The sequence below is a fragment of the Chelmon rostratus genome, chromosome 10 (assembly GCF_017976325.1).
Source record: "Chelmon rostratus isolate fCheRos1 chromosome 10, fCheRos1.pri, whole genome shotgun sequence".
NCBI lineage: Eukaryota > Metazoa > Chordata > Actinopteri > Chaetodontiformes > Chaetodontidae > Chelmon > Chelmon rostratus.
Window position 1 is genome coordinate 17,896,523 of NC_055667.1, and position 18,294 is coordinate 17,914,816.

The window sequence follows — 18,294 nt, forward strand, 5'->3', positions numbered from 1 at the left end:
ACCCTGTCAGGACTAACAGATGAACACACAGACAGAAGACGACTTTTATCAATCGGAGGACGACTTGGATGAAGATGAGGCGACGCAATATATAATTGAACAAAGTCTGATTCAATATAGAAAGCTCAAAGGATTGAATCCAAGGTTAATCTCCAACCACACGGTCTTAAATATCTCTTTCTCTGCATAGTGTATCTCTTGATCATATGAATCCTTTTTAATTTCTTTTGCTAGTGATCTGAAACCCAGTGAAGACCCTGATGAGATTTTCAAAGCAATCAAACAGGGTAAGATGGTGTAATTTTTTTTAACCAGTGGAAACTGATGCAGGTTACGTTAATCTTACCTGCCATTTTGATTGAATGTCTTCATATTTAGGTGATGAAGATGCGCTGAACAGGACGATAGTGCAACCAGAGACTCTGTCCAGAGTTGATGAACGAGGATGGATCCCCCTGCATGAAGCTGCAGTGCAAGAGAATAGAAGAATACTCGAGATTATCTTCTCAGGTAGCGAGGTCGTTAAAAGGATGAATCTAATGTTTGAGTCTTTTTAGATTCTGGCATGTTGCTGAACTGTTTTGTGGTTGGCTTCCAGCATCGCCCCCAGGTGCGGCCCAGTGTCGTACTCTTAAGGGTGAGACACCTCTGTTTCTGGCTGTGGTTCATGGACTCAGAGAGACCGCCACATTCCTGCTACAGAACGGTAGTAGCCCGGATCTCCAGAATGATGAGCAGGATTCTCCATTAGTGGCCGGTAGCTGACACTGAGTGCAGAATGCACATCATTTTACAGACATCTAAAGTTATTTGCTAATTCTTACATTCTTTTCTCCTCCCTCCTACACTTAGCTATCCTGAATGACCAGTATGACTTGGCCACACTGTTGCTTCGCTACAATGCCAACGTAGACCAAGTAGGACCACTAAACAGGACAGCACTGCACGAGTCTGCCTTTTTAGGCCTGGAGAACTTTGTCTATCTGCTCCTAGAGTCCGGTGCCAACCCGAACGCATGTGACATCAAAAAGAAAACTCCGCTGGCTCTGGCTGCGCAAAATGGACATCTGAATGTGGTGGACGTCCTGCTACAGAAAGGTATTTGAGATAAGGTGATTCAACCCCAACTATGGATTTCAAAAGTGTCTGAGTTCCATGACTTCACGTAGTGAGCTGATCTGAAATTCATGGTGCAGTAGCAGAGGAAACAAAAAAACAATTTGTATCCAATCTGTATTCATGTTGTAGGAGCCCATGTGTGGTGTGAATCAGAGTCAGGCACTGTCTTGTTTGATGCAGCAGCATCAGGAAACCCTGACATAATCTCTTTGCTGCTGGAGCACGGAGCAGATCCCAACCTACCTCTTTACAGCGGACACCTGCCGATTCACCGTGTGGCATACCATGGGCACATACTGTGAGGAACATCTGTGTCTTAGCATGTAGCTTTTCCGCTTTTGCAAATAGAGTTTGACCTGCTGTCATGTTCTTAAATGAGGACTCCTCTTCGACAGGGCACTGGAGCACCTCATCCCTGTGACTAAGCTGGAGGCTGTGAAGGAAAGTGGGATGAGTCCTCTCCATTCTGCAGCCGCTGGGGGACATGCCCATTGCGTTGAGATCCTGCTCAAAGCCGGCTACGATCCAAACTTCATGCTGCACCCAAGGGTGCGCCGCAGCTATGATGATGAGCGCAGGTCTGCCCTCTTCTTCGCTGTGTCCAACAATGATCTTCAGTGCACTCGCTTGCTGTTAGAGGCTGGGGCAATGGTGAACCAGGATCCTATCAACTGTTTGCAGGTGGCTCTAAGACATGGCAACTATGAACTAATCAACACGTTGCTGAAGGCTGGGGCAAATGTCAACTACTACTCCCGTGTCAACAGCACTCACTTCCCCTCAGCACTGCAGCAGGCCTTGAAAGATGAGGTCATGCTGAGAATGATTCTTAACCATGGATATGATGTGAAGCGTTGCTTTGACTGTCCCTATGGTGACAGTTCCCATGACTACGCTCCTTGGACGACCTCAATCATCAAAGACATGGTGGTGAGGCAAAGCTTGTCTGAGAGAAAAATGGTGCAAAGTATGAATGAATTCCACAGGGGAAGCAGTAGAGAAGCACTTCATTTAGAGCTTTTGCCCTGATTACCTCATGTGTCTTTGTCTCTTTCTAGTTCTGTGAGGTGATAACAGTGGCCTGGCTTAGGCACTTATCGGCACAGGTGGTGCGCATTATGCTCGACTACACCGACCATGTCTCCTTCTGCACCAAACTTAGGGACACGCTGGAGGAGCAGAAACAGTGGCCAGAAATCTGTCACATTCAAAGTAAGTACTGCCACGATCCTGCTTTAGGTACTTTTTACCTGTCAGCAAAAGCGTAGTGAAGGCTTTTTGTGCATCCACTGACTTACCTGACTTTATTTACACTCAGGAAATGCACGAAGCCTGAAGCACCTGTGCCGGTTGCGGATAAGAGAGCATCTCAGTCGCCTGCGCCTGAGAGCCCCAGTTTTCATCAACTTCCTTCCTCTTCCTCCCAGGCTGAAAGATTACCTACGCTACAAAGAGTTTGATGTCTACAGCAGGGGCAGCATGGTTAGCCCACAGTGAAAACACACTTACAATTGTGACGGACACCACTGTGATAAAGGGACGAAGACAGTCAGTTTGCCTTGATATTGTATGTTTTGGAAAGTACTTATAGTTTTAGAAGTACATGTTTTATGTACTTTTGTGTCTTGCAATATTATTTGTACAAAACTTTAAGTACTTTTGAGTTATGGCTCGTGCAAAGATTTACTCTTTGTTATCGCAAATGGGTCTGAAATAACAGAGAGAATGTATTATTATTATTTCATATACAACTTACTGTAATTAGAGTACTTTATTTTATAATATGAATACATAAAAATTCAATAAAGCATACAACCAGGATCCAGTTAAAACTTTTACGATGTAATCAAACACATCTAAAATTGCTGATTTCTGTAGTCTTTCTTGTGGGATGAAGAATATCTGCCTCTTTGTCACCCTCTGGTGGTCTACTGAAATATTACAAGAGTGGGATTGTTAAATAAGTTACATTAACCCACAAGGTTGTACAGTATGTGTGTATCAGTGGTCATTTACTAGCCATCTCATTGTGTGGGGCAAAAGGTCATATAAGATGTAAAACTAATGCATAATGATACAAAAATAAGATGTTTACATCTAGAGTAATTATATCCAGTCGGGGCATTCGTGGCTTCATAATTTAATACGTATTTCTTGTTGTGTATTGTTAAACGTGTGCACAATTTTCTCCACTATGTTCACTCAAAGTGTACATCCAATCACTACATCCAATTGTCGCAGTACATCTATCCGCCGCTGGGGGGCGCGGATTTTCTCGTATGTAAACATAGTGACGGCAGCGTTTTGCAGTGGTGGAGAAGAACGTGTACGTCATTTTCACAATGGCGGAGGCTGGGTGAGGAGGAGTGTGTGTGTGTGAAGCGGCGCCGTAATCGTTAGTGCTACATTGCCCGTATTACGAGCACGGTGCCCGAAAATGGCCCTGAACCCCAACGCGGTGGGGAAAAGGAACTCAGAATGTGCCGAGACGGACGATCTCCAGCCGGAGGGTGGCGAACCCCCGAAGAATTCAGCCGCCACCTCGGCCACAGCCAACCAAAATGGCGATCAGCCTGGATGTGGAGACAGTGTAACGTTAATGCCTGAACAAGAAGCCCCTGAGCGGCGGAGGAGCGTGCAGGCGGACGCCCGGAGCTTTAGCAGTTCTCCTTTGCCAGGCCAGAGGCCGAATTTTCAAATCCCGAGGAAGATAAGAGAACGGAAAGGTGGTGCCATATCGCTGCAATTTTGAACAATTTTGATAATTCTGCTGCTGCATGTTGCTAGCCTGCTAGCTAGCTAGGTGGCTAGTCTTGCTAGTTTAACGAGTTTTAACTAAATGTTGACCGACATTGTTGGTTTAAGTTGAGTCGGCGTCATCCGATGTAAGCGCACGGATTGTCTCGATTGATGCGGCGTGAGTTGTTTTAGCAGACACGGCTTTGGCAGTCCGGCTCAGGCATCCAAGTTCTGTGGTGTCCAGTGAGGAGCAGGCAGCCAACGTTAACACTTACAGCCCCCGTGAAGGCGCCTGAAAGCTGCACTTTGAGGACTGCCCGGTTGAAAGCCCACCTTGTTTGCTTTCTTCACCTTTTCGTGGGACCATAGCGTGATTGCACAGTGCTGCCGGTGTCAGGAGTGTGTTGCAGCCATCACCTGACAACATGTGGAAGTCTCATTGACCTCAGTGAAGGGCATGGATTTATCCACCACACCCGTCTATTTAAAATGTTCTCACAGTACCACGACGCTTATAATAAAATCTAAGTAGGGCTGCCCACCCCCTTGTCCCAGCTTGATGTCACTGGTATTTCAGAGCATCCCATTTACACCTCACCTCAATATTCCTCAGAGTACAGTACTCCCCATACTCCCCACCATGTTTCCAAAAGGCGATAGCATCCCTAGCAAAGTGGCAGGTGGAAAGTGGTTGTTACAAACCCTGATGAAATACATTGGTTATTTGTATATATGCAAAGTTAAGATGGAGTTCCTGCACTGAACTTTTTGAGCCTCTTATAAGCAGCTAGGCTTGCAATATTTGGTCACCTTCTGCCTCTGCAGGTTGCATATGCAATGTGCAAAAAGTCTCATTGCCAAAGTTGGACACTTCATTGCGGGACAGACTTGGCTGTGTGTGCATACCACTGGCATGTCCCCAGTCTTCATTCTTTGAAGATGACAACTTGTTGCCCCACAGCTTGAGGCTGCAGATGCTCCATCCAGGGCTGCCTGTAGTCCGCTAGAGGTGGTTTCACTTCTTTGCATGTGTTTGGATTGACATAATAAACCTAATGTAAATACAGACCGCTGTTGTCGCCTGTGTAGGGGTTTGTTGATGTAAGAGATTCCTGGTTACTGTTGTTGACCAGCTGTGGTCACTGCTTCTGTGTTTCTCCAGTCCTGATAACTCCTCATGCACAGTAACCTGCTGTGATGGGCTGATATAAGGTCAGCATAGGATGCTGCTGGTTCATTGCAACCCCACTGAGCTGTACTAAACACACACAAATAATCGTTGCCTGCAAGCACCCAGTTCACATCATTTCATCCTGTTCCTAATTTTATATGAGGGCATGTAGCTTGAATACTGAAATGAAGTCTAAACACTGGACACGTGTATCCTCTTCCTGTGTAAGAAATAAGCGTGATCTATTCATCCCTAATGCCCTATAGCTGTACTCATCCTCCTTTACACATGCACACAGGTCTATGCTTGCAGATGCTATATGCTAACCCACTCATTCACTTGCGTGTGTGCAGGCTTGTACCAGTTTCTGCCCCCTGACAGCCGGGAGTTTGAGGACCTTGTGAAGATCATCTCCTCGTTTTACTTAGACTCATCGTCACGAGGAAGCTTCTCCTACTGCAAGGCCAGGCTCATCCGCAATGAGCTGCTGGAGAAGGAGGTTGGTCGCGGCCTTCCGTGTTACACATTCCCACCAGAGCCATGCACGTAAGAGGTTGTGAGGTTCACACCGCTGTGTCTCATTTGCTGTCTGCTCCCTTTGTGTGCCAGTTCATTGAGAAGCGGAGAGAGATGAAGCAGGACGGGCGGACCGAACAAGAACTTACTGAGTCGTACTGCTTCCTTTATCCCGACAAATCCAAGGTATTGATGATGGCCAAGTTGAAAGCATGATGCCTTTTTTTTAAAAACGTGATTCTGAGCTTTGTATCTTCTCTTGTATGCCCAGCTCCAGTGGATCTGCGAAAAGGGTCTGTCGGTCGGACACTCCAGGATTACAACACTAGGAAATCCATCAGTGGGTAAGTTAGTCGCTTGCATGTTGCTGCTGACTTAAAGGGAAACTGTATTGTAGTAGATGGATGGATGGTTTTTGGATCACGGCTGTCATGGTAATGTTTTGAGGCTGGGCTGAGCAATTAATCAGATTTAACAATTACCATTTTGGCTTCCAGCGATTTATGAAAACAAGATAAAATGATTATTTTGCTGCATTCAGTTTCGCAACGATGCTCTCGTTTTATCTTGTTTTATACATCCAGCACACTCTTTTTCTATGTGGCGGTGCGCTCTCGCCCCTCCCTAAAAGCTCAAACTCACTCTCAGCCAGCCTGCGGCATGTTTAGTTCAGCTCGCTGCAGTCAAGTGAGTCGTCGTTTGCGAAAACCCGGTCTAGCCAGCTGCTGCTTGGACTTGGGGCTGTTACAGTACCGGTGTTTGGAGCGGACAAAAGGGACGAGAGAGTCACAATGTCAATGAGTAATTGTGTTCAACAATCGTGATTCTCAGTATTTAGCGAAATAATCCTAACTCTCAGTTTTGCTATAATCATTCATGGAATGAATGTTTTGTCTGGTGTTTATGTTAAAGCATCATCAAGTCATTGACTTGATTTTCATGGTTTGATTTTTAGAATGTAAATATGATCCTTGAATGCGTTTTAATGAAATATGATAATGATACTTTGCTCTACTTCAATTCTTTTGTCTTTGTAGGTGTTTATCTCTCCAAATATTCTGATTTGTTACAAATCAACCCCCTTGAAGTGGGCTCGTCTGGCGACATGATCGTTTTTAAAGTTATGAGGGTATGGCTGCCCTTCTGTTTTCATTTTATTATTTCGACAGATTTCTAAATCTTGTGGGTCTTCAGGCTCACCAGTATGTTTTTTTTTCCCTCAGGGCCGAATAAAGCACATCCATGAGAACATGCCTAAGAATGCTATAGAACCTTCACCCAAGTTTGACGGTCACATGTCCAAAAGTGTCAATAGGGTCTCGTCTCTGCTGTCTTACAGGGCTTTTGAGCTCACGCAGGTAAATACTGGTTCTTTTTCATTCACTAATTGTATGTATTGTGTAAAGTGACTTTTTAAGTGCTTCTATTTCTTGGGCAGAATTTGTACGTTTCATTGCATCTTTCTCGTCGCCTTTTTAGCAATATTTTTTCGAGTTTGCATTTGATGAGATCAAGGCACGGCCCAGGCACGTGTGCCCCTACGCTGTGGTGTCCTTTCAGTACAAAGGCAAGGAGGCTGCAGCAACTCCCATGACTGCACACAGGTGTGTATTCCTGCAGGAAATACAGAAGTAGTATTTTTCAGGGGGTTGTGGAGGTGTAACATCTCCATTGTGTTATGTGTTTGCAAACAACCTTTTTTTTTCTCTCCTTATCAGGTTTAACACTATTCCCCCTGAAGGAAGTAGAGGTAAAACATTTTTAATTGTACATATTTGATAAGTATGTAATGAAACAAATGTTGTCTAATCTAATTATTGTGGTGTGTGTAAAGTCAGATATGTGCAGTATAAAGGACATCAGGAGTGGAAAAGAATTTCTTTAACGAACTGCCTAAGATCTGACTTCAGTACTTTGATTGACATGCACAGTTCCAGTCAGTTACACAAGAGTGCATTTCAGGGGCTGCGCCCCCAAAATAATCCAGATGTGTTTCAACAGACCAGTGCAAGCATTTCCTAGGAAGACTACCTGCTTTGTCTTTGTATTATGTCTGACCTTCGACCTGTGCTGTTGGCATTGAAGGGAAGAGCTGCTACACTGTGTGGAGTGGTCCGCTGGTGAACAAGGGCCAGGAGTTATTCCCAATCTGTTTACGATCTTCCTCGCGTCCTTACCTTCCTTTCAAACTGTGAGTAGACCTTTAGCCTCTCGTATCACTCTGTGTATCTGCAGAAAAACATCCATTCTAGTGCTACTAGAATTTCCTCTTGTTAATCATTAAAGACGCTTTTTGGTGAACTTTAACACTGCACGCATCTTTCGGGTGAGAAGAGTTAGAGTTCACCTGTGCAGTATATACAGACAGTAGTTTATTTTTCTGGCATTTCTTCTGATTTGCTCTTTGATAAAGCTCCCTGTGTTCCCCTGTAGGCCTGAGAAGCTGGAGATGAATCAGGGTATGCAGCTGGAGCAGGTGAAGCGAAAGATTCCCTCTGTGCTCTTTTCTTGGGACACCTACAGCGTATCACGGGAAGGTCAGTCCGGACCACATGTGTCTGTCTTATAATTGAATGACAAAAAAATGCCCTGGGGTTGTTGGCAATAATGCATTATGTGAAAACCAATTTCTAAAGCTATTCCAAATGCATATGCTGCATCGTGTATTACAGAAACAGGTATCTCGCTAAAATACGTGGAAGTTCTAAGCAAACGGTTGCATTTTTTCAAATAAAACTGAGCATGCAGAAATTACACAGATGAGCTATGGGTCTGCTTTGTATTCCAATTTGCTTTTCTTTGTCTGCAGTGATGAAGTGTGGTATGTCCTGCAGCCTTTTTGAGGTGGCGGATGGAAAAGGCAAACCGACCAGCGGCAGCTTGGCAGCGCTGGTCAACAAACTGGAGAGGGACAGGATGGTGAGTCACGCTGTAGCTGTTACCTACCAGGTTCTCATGCTTGAAAATCCCCAAAAGATACTGAATCAGTTAACTGAATCACAGTGTGTCAAAAAACTTGATGCTGAATTGAAGTTGAATTCAAAGATTCAGAGTGTCCACTTCTTACAAAAATCCTTCTTGTTTCAGAATGTGAGAAAGGGCACAAATAAAATTCTGCTTTTTCACGCATTGTTTTGTTTATTCATCGTTTTTTAACCGTTTTTTGAAACACGTGGAGGGAAAACATCTGTCAAACCTCTGTCTGTAACTATAAACAAATACAATAAACCTGCCAGTGTTGTACAAGTGTAGACAACGGATAAGCGCAAGCCTGTCCAGCAACCGACTGATATTATGATTGCTCACGTTATTTGATATGACACCCTGGTGTTTCTGACTGCGGTGTCGAATCTCCTTATTCAGGTGCTGGTGAAGTCCTTGTTTGACAGGGGCTTTCTCTTCCTGCTGTCCTCAGCTCAGATGGTTGAGTCCAAAGGTGCCCAAAAGCTTTTTACTCCCCTCATAATTCTCTGTTGTGTCAGTTGAACACCTACTTGTTCCCTTGGGTGGTGCGGGTTCAGCTTTTTAAAAAAAGTTGCTGTTTGTTTTCTAGAGCGGCGGGGGCGGGTGGAGAAGAACCTGCAAGCATTATTCATCTTTCAGGAGTCAAGGATGGTTGTCAAGTATTGTAAGTACTATTTGCTATCCATCCATCTCTTTTTCTGAGTGGTTCCCAGTGGCAGCATCTGCATGTGCTCCCAACTGGAACGTTTTGGTGGCACGTTTTATTTGTTATTTGTTATAATTGTGGCTCCTGCTGTAGCTGTTGTTAAACTCCTGTCTTACATTAATGGTGCAGATGGACATCTTTTATATGACACATGTGTCCTCTGTCATAGCATCAAGACTGTTCGAGCAAGAGCCGCTGATGGTGGATCCCCAGCCTGCTATCCTGTCCTCCATGGAGCCTTTCATCCCTGCTCTGCACTACGCCTTGTTCAAGTTGCGCCCCAACCCAGGCAAGGACCTGAGCTCGGGGGTGGAGCGCCAGGCCACCGATTACCTTACACGTATGGATTCAGGAATGGTGCGGCCGTTCGTTCTGCCAGACTACAAATATAACGTGGACGATAGGAACAACCCACTGCCGGTGCCCAGGCCCAAATTTAACATGGACTCTGTGCTGCGTTCTTACATCCACAACCCTGCCAACTACATTTTACCACTGAACAAGGCGAAAGAAATCATTGAAAGAATACGGAACCCTGTCCTCATACCCACACCTGCTCCGGCCCCAGTGGAATACAGCCCCGTTTCTGACTGGGGTGGCTCGGACAGGGGCTCAGACAGGGTAGAGAGGCCCCCGGAAAGGCTGCCCCAGGAGAGGCAACCTCAAGAGAGGCAACCTCAAGAGAAGCCAGCACAGGAGAAGCCACCCCCAGACAGCAGCAGGCGGCGGACGGGGTTGGCCCATTCTAACGGGGCCCAGTTGCAGCACAAGTCCCACAGTGAGTCCCAGCCTCAGCCCGCTCAGAGGTTGCGGCTGTCTCAGAACGAGTATGATAAAGACAAGATGAAACAGTTGCTCAAGCTGATCCAGCTCCATAAGAAAGCACTGGTGAAGGATCCTGGGAAGGAGAGGGGAGAGGACGGGGCTTGGGACGGCAACAGCCTGAAGAGAAAGTTTGAGGGAGATGAGAGAGGGGACATGAACAAACACCAACGCACAGATCCGCTGAGCAACGGGGAACCCAGTAGAGGTGAGGAGGGCTGCGGCTGTTTGTGTAGCTCGACTTAAACGGTGTAATTTGATTTCTGTTTTTTGAGAATTTCCACCTGCTGCCTGCGAAGTCAGTTCCTCAGAAAGAACGAGTATTAGATTTGTTTCACAACACAGTCTGGTCACTTCTTGGTAATTGCGCTGCAAATGCCCCATGGCGCTACATTTGCAAACAGCGAGTATATCGGATTACATCAAAATGACATTACTTTGCGTATATTTTTAAACCCTTTCATGTCAAAATGCATGTATTTTTGTTGCTGTGATTGCTGATCCTGTTCCTATGTGCCAGTGCAACAGTTGCTATCACAGCTGTTGAGAGATGGTTTTCAGGTTCTAGTGCACTTATCTCTGCAATTTAGGTTAGTTTCAGTCTCGACCTGAAATATTTTAACTTGTAAAAGTTGGCAAATTTGCAGTGATACATATCCTTTTTCATATTCCCTGCATACTACACATCAAATCTTTGGTTATGCATCCTGCTAGGAGCCCAAGCAGATGAGATCGGGGACGAGGGTGGACAGAGTGACAATCTGACAGCAGTGATGGAGAGCATGGGCATCTACGACACTGACCTGAGGGCTCGTGGCAGCGCCAATGCCTCAGCAGTGAACGAGACCCAGCGCCTTCTCAAGATCCTCCTGGCTACTCTGAACAAAGCTGTGGCTCAGGGTTCAGTGCCTGTGCAGTCAAACCACGGTGAACCGTCGACAGGTTCAGGAAGGTTGGAACCTGCCTTCCCCGACCCAGATCTTAGGAAACAAAACGAGCCAGCATCACAAACGAACTACACAGAGGTGAGATGTCAACGGCTTATTCTAGGGTTGTGGAATATTTTACCATGCATTAAATGTGTTTGCAGACCTAAAAATAACTACTGGTGTTTCCTCTGTTTAGGAGGACATGGACTGTAGCCCTGGTAGTCCACTGAGTGCAGGCTCCCCACCAGAGCAAGCTCACACCTCAGACAACCTGACCTGGGTTAACCCTGCCAATGAAGGTATCTCAAAGCAGTCAGTGCACACAGGTCTCTGCCTGGTAGGCATCTTTAGATCTGGGCATCACTGTGACAGATGTCCTGTCTGTTTTCCTCCAGACAAAGCACAGCCTATTCCTGAGCCAAAGCCCGAGCTGGAGCCGGAGCCAGAGCCGGTGCCAGAGACCGTGACAGCGACAGACAGCCACCCAGAGCCGAGGACGCCTGCGCCTGCAGCCGTGGAAGTAAAAAAGGCGGCCGCACCACCGACGTTGCCAGTCGTAGAGGAAGTTCCCTTCAGGCCTTCCATCAGCCTGGACACTATTCTCAACCAGGAAATTCACAGTCTTACCTCTGACATTAAAAACATCATGCAGACTCACCACATCTGCTATGCATCGCAGCTACCCCCGCGGTTGCCTCCACGCCACTGCTGGCTGCCCAACAGCTGCTTCTCAGACTTTGTCGTACCCTACGTCTCCCCTGTCCCCGTCCAGGGGCATGTCAAAGCACTGTGTGAGAAGATGGACAAGTTGATCCCATCCCCACCTGCTCCCTCCAAGGTCACTTCACCACCCCCCCCAGTGACAACATCTAATCTTACATCACCATCCCCCACCCCCACCCAGGCTTCCAAAACTAAAACAGAGCCCTCCCTTTCGAAGAGCACCACCTCCTCACAGAGCGGCAAAATGGTCGCTGTCAAAGAGACGGCATCCGCCAAGGCTAAAACAGAAGGCCCGTCAACAGAGGGAGAAATCTACTCTCCCTCTCAGGTCACAGCGGACTCTCCCGAGCACCCAGGCCATGCTTCTGGGAGTGGGTCTGGCCTGCTGGCTGGCAGCCTCATCGGTCAGCTGAAGCCTGAGGTTTTCAGCAGCCTCGTAGAGATTTTTAAGGACGTCACCAAGAATACAGTCAAATTCTACATCTATTCCGGGGACGAGGGGGACGAGAGCACTGTCTGCAAGGAGATCAAGGTACAACACAAGGCTCCGATGAGGTTAAACTGTAGTTTTTGTTTGTTTTGTTTTTACAATTAATGGTTTACTTAATGAAATGTCAGAGAATTGTGAAAAATGCTCCTGTAGGGCGACAACTTCAACATGCTTGTTTTATCGTTTCAAAAAGCCCCTAACCCAAAAAATAAACCGTGTACATCTAAGCATGAAATCCTCACATTTGAGAAGCTGGAACTGGTGATTTTATTTGATTCTACCTGTACTTGAACTGGATTATCAAAATCAATTTTCTGTGAATCGCTTAATCAAATCATTTCAGCGCCACTTCAAAGTGACATCATTACTTCTGATTTTACGTCCATCCTCTGCCACATTCTTCATCTATAGACTTCATTTAAATCACTGTTATTTTTATTGGAGCCAAAGAGCCTCCATGTTGGAAATACAGACGTACTGTGGGAATGTGAAAGACTGCACTTGCTCTTCTTTGTCACTTTGTGTTCCATGTCTCACTGCTCAGCTATTTCTGTGTCAGTCAGTCAGTACTTCTGCGTGTAAGAGAGAAGGACACATTCATCTGTCTGTCTCTAACAATTATGTCTCTCCTGTCTGTCACAAAGGAGTACTTGAAGAGTCTTGGCAACAGCGAGTGCAGCCCGCAGACGTTTCTTGAAAACAGTGGCAGTTTAGATAAGCTCCTCATCATCATTCAGAACGAGGACATCGCCGCACACGTGCACAAGGTACGGTCGCCTCCTCTCACCTTCTTCATCTCACCAATTTGTACTTCAGATGCACTCTTCGACAGCTGATCCAGACACCGATCAAACACACATAATGGCATCATAATTGAATTGATACATCTGCTGCAGAGTATTGTTTTTTTTATCTGGTTGCTGAGATTCATTATTTTAATTAATGGGTTGTTTGCACATAGCTATATATACAGCATTTTATGAAAATACGTCACAAGCTGCGTTTCCATTGCCCCTAGAAATGCGCAAATCCTAAATATCGCAATAAAAAAACGGTAATGGAAACACCTAAATTTTGAAAATCCTCTCAAATATTGCAAAAACATTTTTACGCTCTCATGAGGTGGTTTTTCAGACGTGTCGATATTTAGGCGTATTGCAAAAGTGTAATGGAAACACTTTTTTCCGCATTTACACGTCTCCGAGGTCAGCGGACTCCCCATTTCGGGCCGGCCGCATGCAGTCAGCTATAACGTCTTGTCAATTCTGTAGTGTATTTTGTATGTTTTCTGGATCTCAATAAGTAGCAGACAAAAACACTACAGCTGTTCCAGCTGTCATGCTGGCTGATCTGTTAAAGACAATCTGACAGCTGTGATCTCGTCCTGTGCGCACTTTGCAAAATCTAATCATTCCGTTTTCATTTATAGTGAGATGAACTTTAAAGACACACGTGCGCATAGATGTACAGCACGGTGTTTGCGATTGTGATGAGTGTGTGCACCTCAGCTATGTGGGAGACACGCGTGCAGGCCATTTACACATAATTGCTGATAGAAAATATGTTGAAAGGACACTTCAGTAATTCACAGTCTTGTATTCTGCTGCTGCTCCACCGGCGCGAGCTGACGCTGTCAGAGCGAGCCTCGCGTAATAACAAAGTGATAAATAATAGGCCAATAAAATCAGTGATCACTCTAAGTCAACAGATCATTTCTTTATTTCATCTTCAGCATTTGTGCATTAGAGTATGCGCAATCCTACAAGGCCAGGAGCATGCATGTGCTTTTTAATTATAAGGCTTTCTGTAAAGTTTTACCGACGCAAAGCACGCACACACATCACATGGGACGTCCGAGAACTTACGAGAATTTTGGCTGGTTCGCAAAACACTGTTCAATGGAAACACCTGCAAGTCGCATTAGAACTTTGCCGAAATTTCAGAAATATCGCTTTTATTTTGCGAACAACTGTAATGGAAGCTACAAACCTGTTCGCAAAAAAGATGGAGCCATGTGTAAAATTTAAAATACAATGTGATCATTTGATAATCCTTTTTTTGAGGTATACGCAGTTGAAATCAGTGCAAAGACAATTTATTTAATGTTTTACCTCATCATTGCAATTGCTTATTCTGAATTTGATACCAGCAACATGTTTCAAACAAGTTAGGACAGGAGCAACAAAAGACTGGGAAAGATGTGGAATGCTCCAAAAACACCTGTTTGGAACATTCCACAGGTGAACAGGTTGATGGTAGCAGGTGATCATGATTGGGTATAAAAAGGGGCATCCTGGAAAGGTTCAGTCATTCACAAGCTAGGATGGAGCGAGGTTCACTACTGTGTGAACATGTGATTGTATAAAGGATGTTGCTACATGGACTCAGGAACACTTTGTTTTTATATGACCAAAGTTTTATAAAAAAGACATTTGTAAAAAAAGAAAAAAATCTAACCTTGTCGCCCTGCAGATCCCGGCTCTGGTGTCTTTGAAGAAGTTGCCATCAGTGAGCTTCGCTGGAGTCGACACTCTCGACGATGTCAAGAACCACACTTATAATGAGCTGTTTGTGTCTGGAGGCTTCATGGTGTCTGATGAGTTTGTCCTCAACCCTGACCTTATCACACAGGGTAAGTTGTACTCGTCTTTGTGGGAGCTGTGCGACTTCATCAAAATATCAGTTTTTGATGCAGAGCTTGTGTTGCTTGTTTTGTTTTTTGCAGATCGTTTGCAGGGGCTGCTGAAGTTCTTGGAGGAGCAGAGCACCCCCGAACACCCCTGGCAGTGGAAGGTGCACTGCAAGTCCCAGAAGAAGCTTAAAGAACTGGGGAGGTCTGTATCTGAGTCGAAGCTTGCCCAAAATACCTTTCGCCAAATTGAAATGATCCTTAGCATCCTGACTTGAGCTGTGTCTTAAAATGTCTTGACACGACATGGATCTGCTTTTGATGTTCTCTTAAAGGTTAAACACCAACGCCATGGGGCTGCTGAACCTTCTTACAGCCTATCAGAAGAAGCACCTAGTGGAGTTCCTCCCTTATCACGAGTGTGACACCCAGTCACGCCAGGCTCCAGACCTAGAATGCCTGATCAAGCTCCAAGCTCAGCACACGCAACAGCGGCACCTTATCTTCCTCACAGGTCTCGTCATCCATTTTTCACCACTCCCTCTGTCAGTTTTGAGGCGTTGTGTGAGATACGTTTTCCTTTATGCCTTTTAGTTGAATAAATTATATACATAAGTAGAATGATTAGAATGATATAAAAGTGTTACTATTGTTTTGACGGCTGGCTCATTTGAAATGTTTGCTGAATTTTGCATGTTGTGATGTGTTTTTACAGAGAGGCCATTCGAGATGTTCCTACAGTACTCCAGGAATGGAATAGTGATTGGGAGCATCGACGATGTTATGAGCGGTTTCCACAGTCTGATTGGCTCCATCAATCAGAACGAGCTTCCAACGCCGCCCTCTACTGGTGGGTAGCGTCAACAGCAGGACTAAACACCAAAACACTGGGGATTTCATGGCATTTTACTGTTGTGCAGTTGTTTTGCTAAATTGCCTTTTGTTCAGTCCAGTTATCTCACCAGTTAAAGATGTCTGCACTACCCAGCAGAGTTTGATGCTGTTGAAGCATCTGTAACACGTTTGTTTGATAATATCGTCTTCTCCGCTTTTCCATTTCTCTCTTTCTTGCCCTCTCCTGCTCTCCCAGTAGTGAATGATGAGTGTGTGGAAGAGGAGGACATGTCATTAGACTCTGATGATGGCGAGCCACCCACCATATCGGATCCCTCGGAGCAGGACCAGGAAATTGTGGAGAGGAAGCCTCCGCAGCCGCCGCCGCCAGAGACAGAGGAGTTTCGTCCCCCGCTCCCAGACCACCAAGCCACCCCCGAGAGAACTCCAACGCTGTCTGACTACAGCTCTCTTAAAACAGCCATCTCTCAGTTCAAAGCCACCAACCAGATGGGTTTAGGCTCTTCAGATATTGGCAGCTTGTCGCCAGGAGGTTTTCCTGTGAATCCCCACCAAAGCTTCCTGTGTCCTTCAGCCTCGTGGTCATCTTACACTGGCTCTTCTAGCTACGCTGCCTCGCCGGCCTATCCTGCTTCGCCATGCAGCGGCACTCAAGAACAGGAATACCGCCCCCCAGCCACAGCCTCTGCCACAGTCCCAACCCCCCCTGTCATGGCCACACCAGGACCTCTAGCCAACCTGGCTTCCCTCCCTTTGGAGGTCAAACCTCCCCCTCCACCTCACCTCATGATGCTGGGTCACACATATGGCTCGGACACTGGAGGAACTGGGGCTTCTGGGAACTCTCCGCTCACTACCTCCCTCCCCTACACAGACCACAATGACTCAGCCCAGCCAGGTTACATGGCAGGCATTCCTCAAAATGCAAGCGGGACCCCCATGAAACCCGACAGGACACTCAGTGGACCTGGGGAAGGTGTATGGGGGACAGCAGGGACCACTACTTGTGAGACTGTTAGCAGCCAGGGTGTGGTCACATCCGGCCCAGTGGACCCAAGTGGGCTCCCTAAAACTGGGGAAACCCTCGGAGGCAGCACCCCTGGTGGTCAGGGGGGCAGGACTCAGATTAATTGCACTGACAACCTTGGTGCTACTGTGGGCATTCCCACAGTGGCCACCAGGGGGGGCTCAGTAGTCAGACCTAAGCTGCCTCCACATCCAGTGTGTGGTGTGGGCTATGGTAGTATAGGTGGCATCCCTGGACAGATGGATCATGGGCCTATGCGGGGTGGTATGGGTCCTGCTTCTTTAGGTAGCTATCGAGGGAGAGGAGTCCCACCAGTAGGACTTTGGCCTCGGCCAGGACGAGGACATGATCGGGGGGGTGGGACTGGAAGTGGACCCTGCTCTTGGGGTTATCCAGCTGGCAGTGGTGGGGCACAGGATTACTACTCGGACTACACATACTCTCACAATTATGCCCCTGAATAGACAATCAATGTAAGCTAAGGGGCAACACAAATGCCATACTCCAGAGACTATGAGAGCTGGTTGAATGTATATATTTCCTTGTCAAACACATTGATTTAAAGCAGTAAATAAGGATCATGGTTTTCTACATTAATAAAAATTGATACAGGCAGTGCCGAGTGTCCTACTGTCGTGTAAACTGTATGTACACTCTTTCCATGTGAGCTATTTGAGACCCTGTTCAAACCACTATATTTATATTTGCCAACAAATGTTGATGGCCTTCCAGCTTCTCGGAATTTATCATGTTAGTTCTGTTTGTCCAGTTTTGAAATGGTTTGTGAACAAGGGGAAAGGCTGATATTTTTTTAAGATAAAAAAAAAAATAGTGAAAGAAGTTTCACTTTTGCTGTTGGTTTTCTTTTTTATTTTACATATTTGGTTGTCCTAAATTCTATTAAAATAAAACATTTCAAATCTTGTTTGTGTGACCAGTTTGATGACAGTGTCAAGCAAACAATTAAAAATATAAATCACAGCTATTTTACTGTCGTCTCACTCAAGCTCCATAATTCATTCAGCTACCTACAATTTGTATGTGGGTGGATAATTTAACCTTCATATAGCAGTAGACCAGAATACAGTGTGATATGGAAAACAAGCCTACAACAAAATGATGAAATTAAAATATTTTCAAATGAATCAACAGGTCATATTTCTATAAAAAACTAAAGGTGTGTTAGTGGTGAACTAGTATATTAAAACAAGCCTCTAAATACAATGAATATAAGTGTTTATATTGACCATAAAAGAGGTGCAGGGCGCTGCAGTAGAAATCAGTTAAATCTATTTTCTCCAGCAGGGTAAGCTGTATGTGGGGAGCAGTTTGGAGGAAATGCAGCACTTAAAATGCTTTTGAGACTCCATGCTGAGTACCAGTGGCCCCTCAACTGTACCACTGCTGAAAGAATCATTAGGAGGGTTGATGTCCTCTCTGTGTGGGTCCATCGTATTGTTACATTAACTCAATGGAATATCTGCTGGAGAGAAACACCAGAGGGCGCCCATTTCCTTTTAATGTGGAAAATAGGTTAACGCTTTATCTCCAGAGCCCCATTTCGGTTGTGCAATAGACATGCCATGGTAACTTTAGAAACTGGG

At 45.6% G+C, this 18,294-nt stretch overlaps 2 protein-coding genes across 3 annotated transcripts; both read left to right on the forward strand.

The window, feature by feature from the left end:
* Positions 1-19: 19 nt before the first annotated feature.
* Positions 20-2,616, forward strand: asb14b (ankyrin repeat and SOCS box containing 14b). Its single transcript, XM_041946518.1, has 9 exons — positions 20-144; positions 235-287; positions 379-510; positions 599-757; positions 853-1,098; positions 1,249-1,417; positions 1,515-2,049; positions 2,178-2,331; positions 2,438-2,616. Exons 1-9 carry the CDS (start codon positions 20-22, stop codon positions 2,614-2,616), a joined length of 1,752 nt encoding a protein of 583 aa, XP_041802452.1.
* Positions 2,617-3,475: 859 nt separating this feature from the next.
* On the forward strand, positions 3,476-17,614 carry tasorb (transcription activation suppressor b). 2 transcript variants are annotated; one of them, XM_041946452.1, is made up of 23 exons: positions 3,476-3,845; positions 5,383-5,528; positions 5,639-5,731; positions 5,817-5,889; positions 6,583-6,674; positions 6,769-6,903; positions 7,025-7,149; positions 7,264-7,295; positions 7,631-7,736; positions 7,979-8,082; positions 8,355-8,464; positions 8,909-8,981; positions 9,099-9,173; positions 9,385-10,245; positions 10,752-11,062; positions 11,163-11,265; positions 11,362-12,221; positions 12,824-12,946; positions 14,652-14,811; positions 14,905-15,013; positions 15,144-15,322; positions 15,524-15,658; positions 15,899-17,614. In XM_041946452.1, exons 1-23 carry the CDS (start codon positions 3,557-3,559, stop codon positions 17,152-17,154), a joined length of 5,550 nt encoding a protein of 1,849 aa, XP_041802386.1. In that variant the 5' UTR covers positions 3,476-3,556; the 3' UTR covers positions 17,155-17,614. The 2 variants fall into 2 exon arrangements, with proteins under 2 accessions (XP_041802386.1, XP_041802387.1); XM_041946453.1 differs by having other exon boundaries at positions 15,902-17,614.
* Positions 17,615-18,294: the final 680 nt, after the last annotated feature.

What these genes read in the sequence shown, in the direction of transcription:
- asb14b (XM_041946518.1), top strand. Translation starts at nt 20, where the DNA reads ATGAACACACAGACAGAAGACGACTTTTATCAATCGGAGGACGACTTG. An exon ending in GGATTCTCCATTAGTGGCCG is followed by an intron (nt 758 to 852) that starts GTAGCTGACACT and finishes TCCTACACTTAG; the next exon opens with CTATCCTGAATGACCAGTAT. An exon ending in AGAAATCTGTCACATTCAAA is followed by an intron (nt 2,332 to 2,437) that starts GTAAGTACTGCC and finishes ATTTACACTCAG; the next exon opens with GAAATGCACGAAGCCTGAAG.
- tasorb (XM_041946452.1), top strand. Translation starts at nt 3,557, where the DNA reads ATGGCCCTGAACCCCAACGCGGTGGGGAAAAGGAACTCAGAATGTGCC. An exon ending in CTGTCTGCAAGGAGATCAAG is followed by an intron (nt 12,222 to 12,823) that starts GTACAACACAAG and finishes TCTGTCACAAAG; the next exon opens with GAGTACTTGAAGAGTCTTGG. An exon ending in TCCAACGCCGCCCTCTACTG is followed by an intron (nt 15,659 to 15,898) that starts GTGGGTAGCGTC and finishes CTGCTCTCCCAG; the next exon opens with TAGTGAATGATGAGTGTGTG.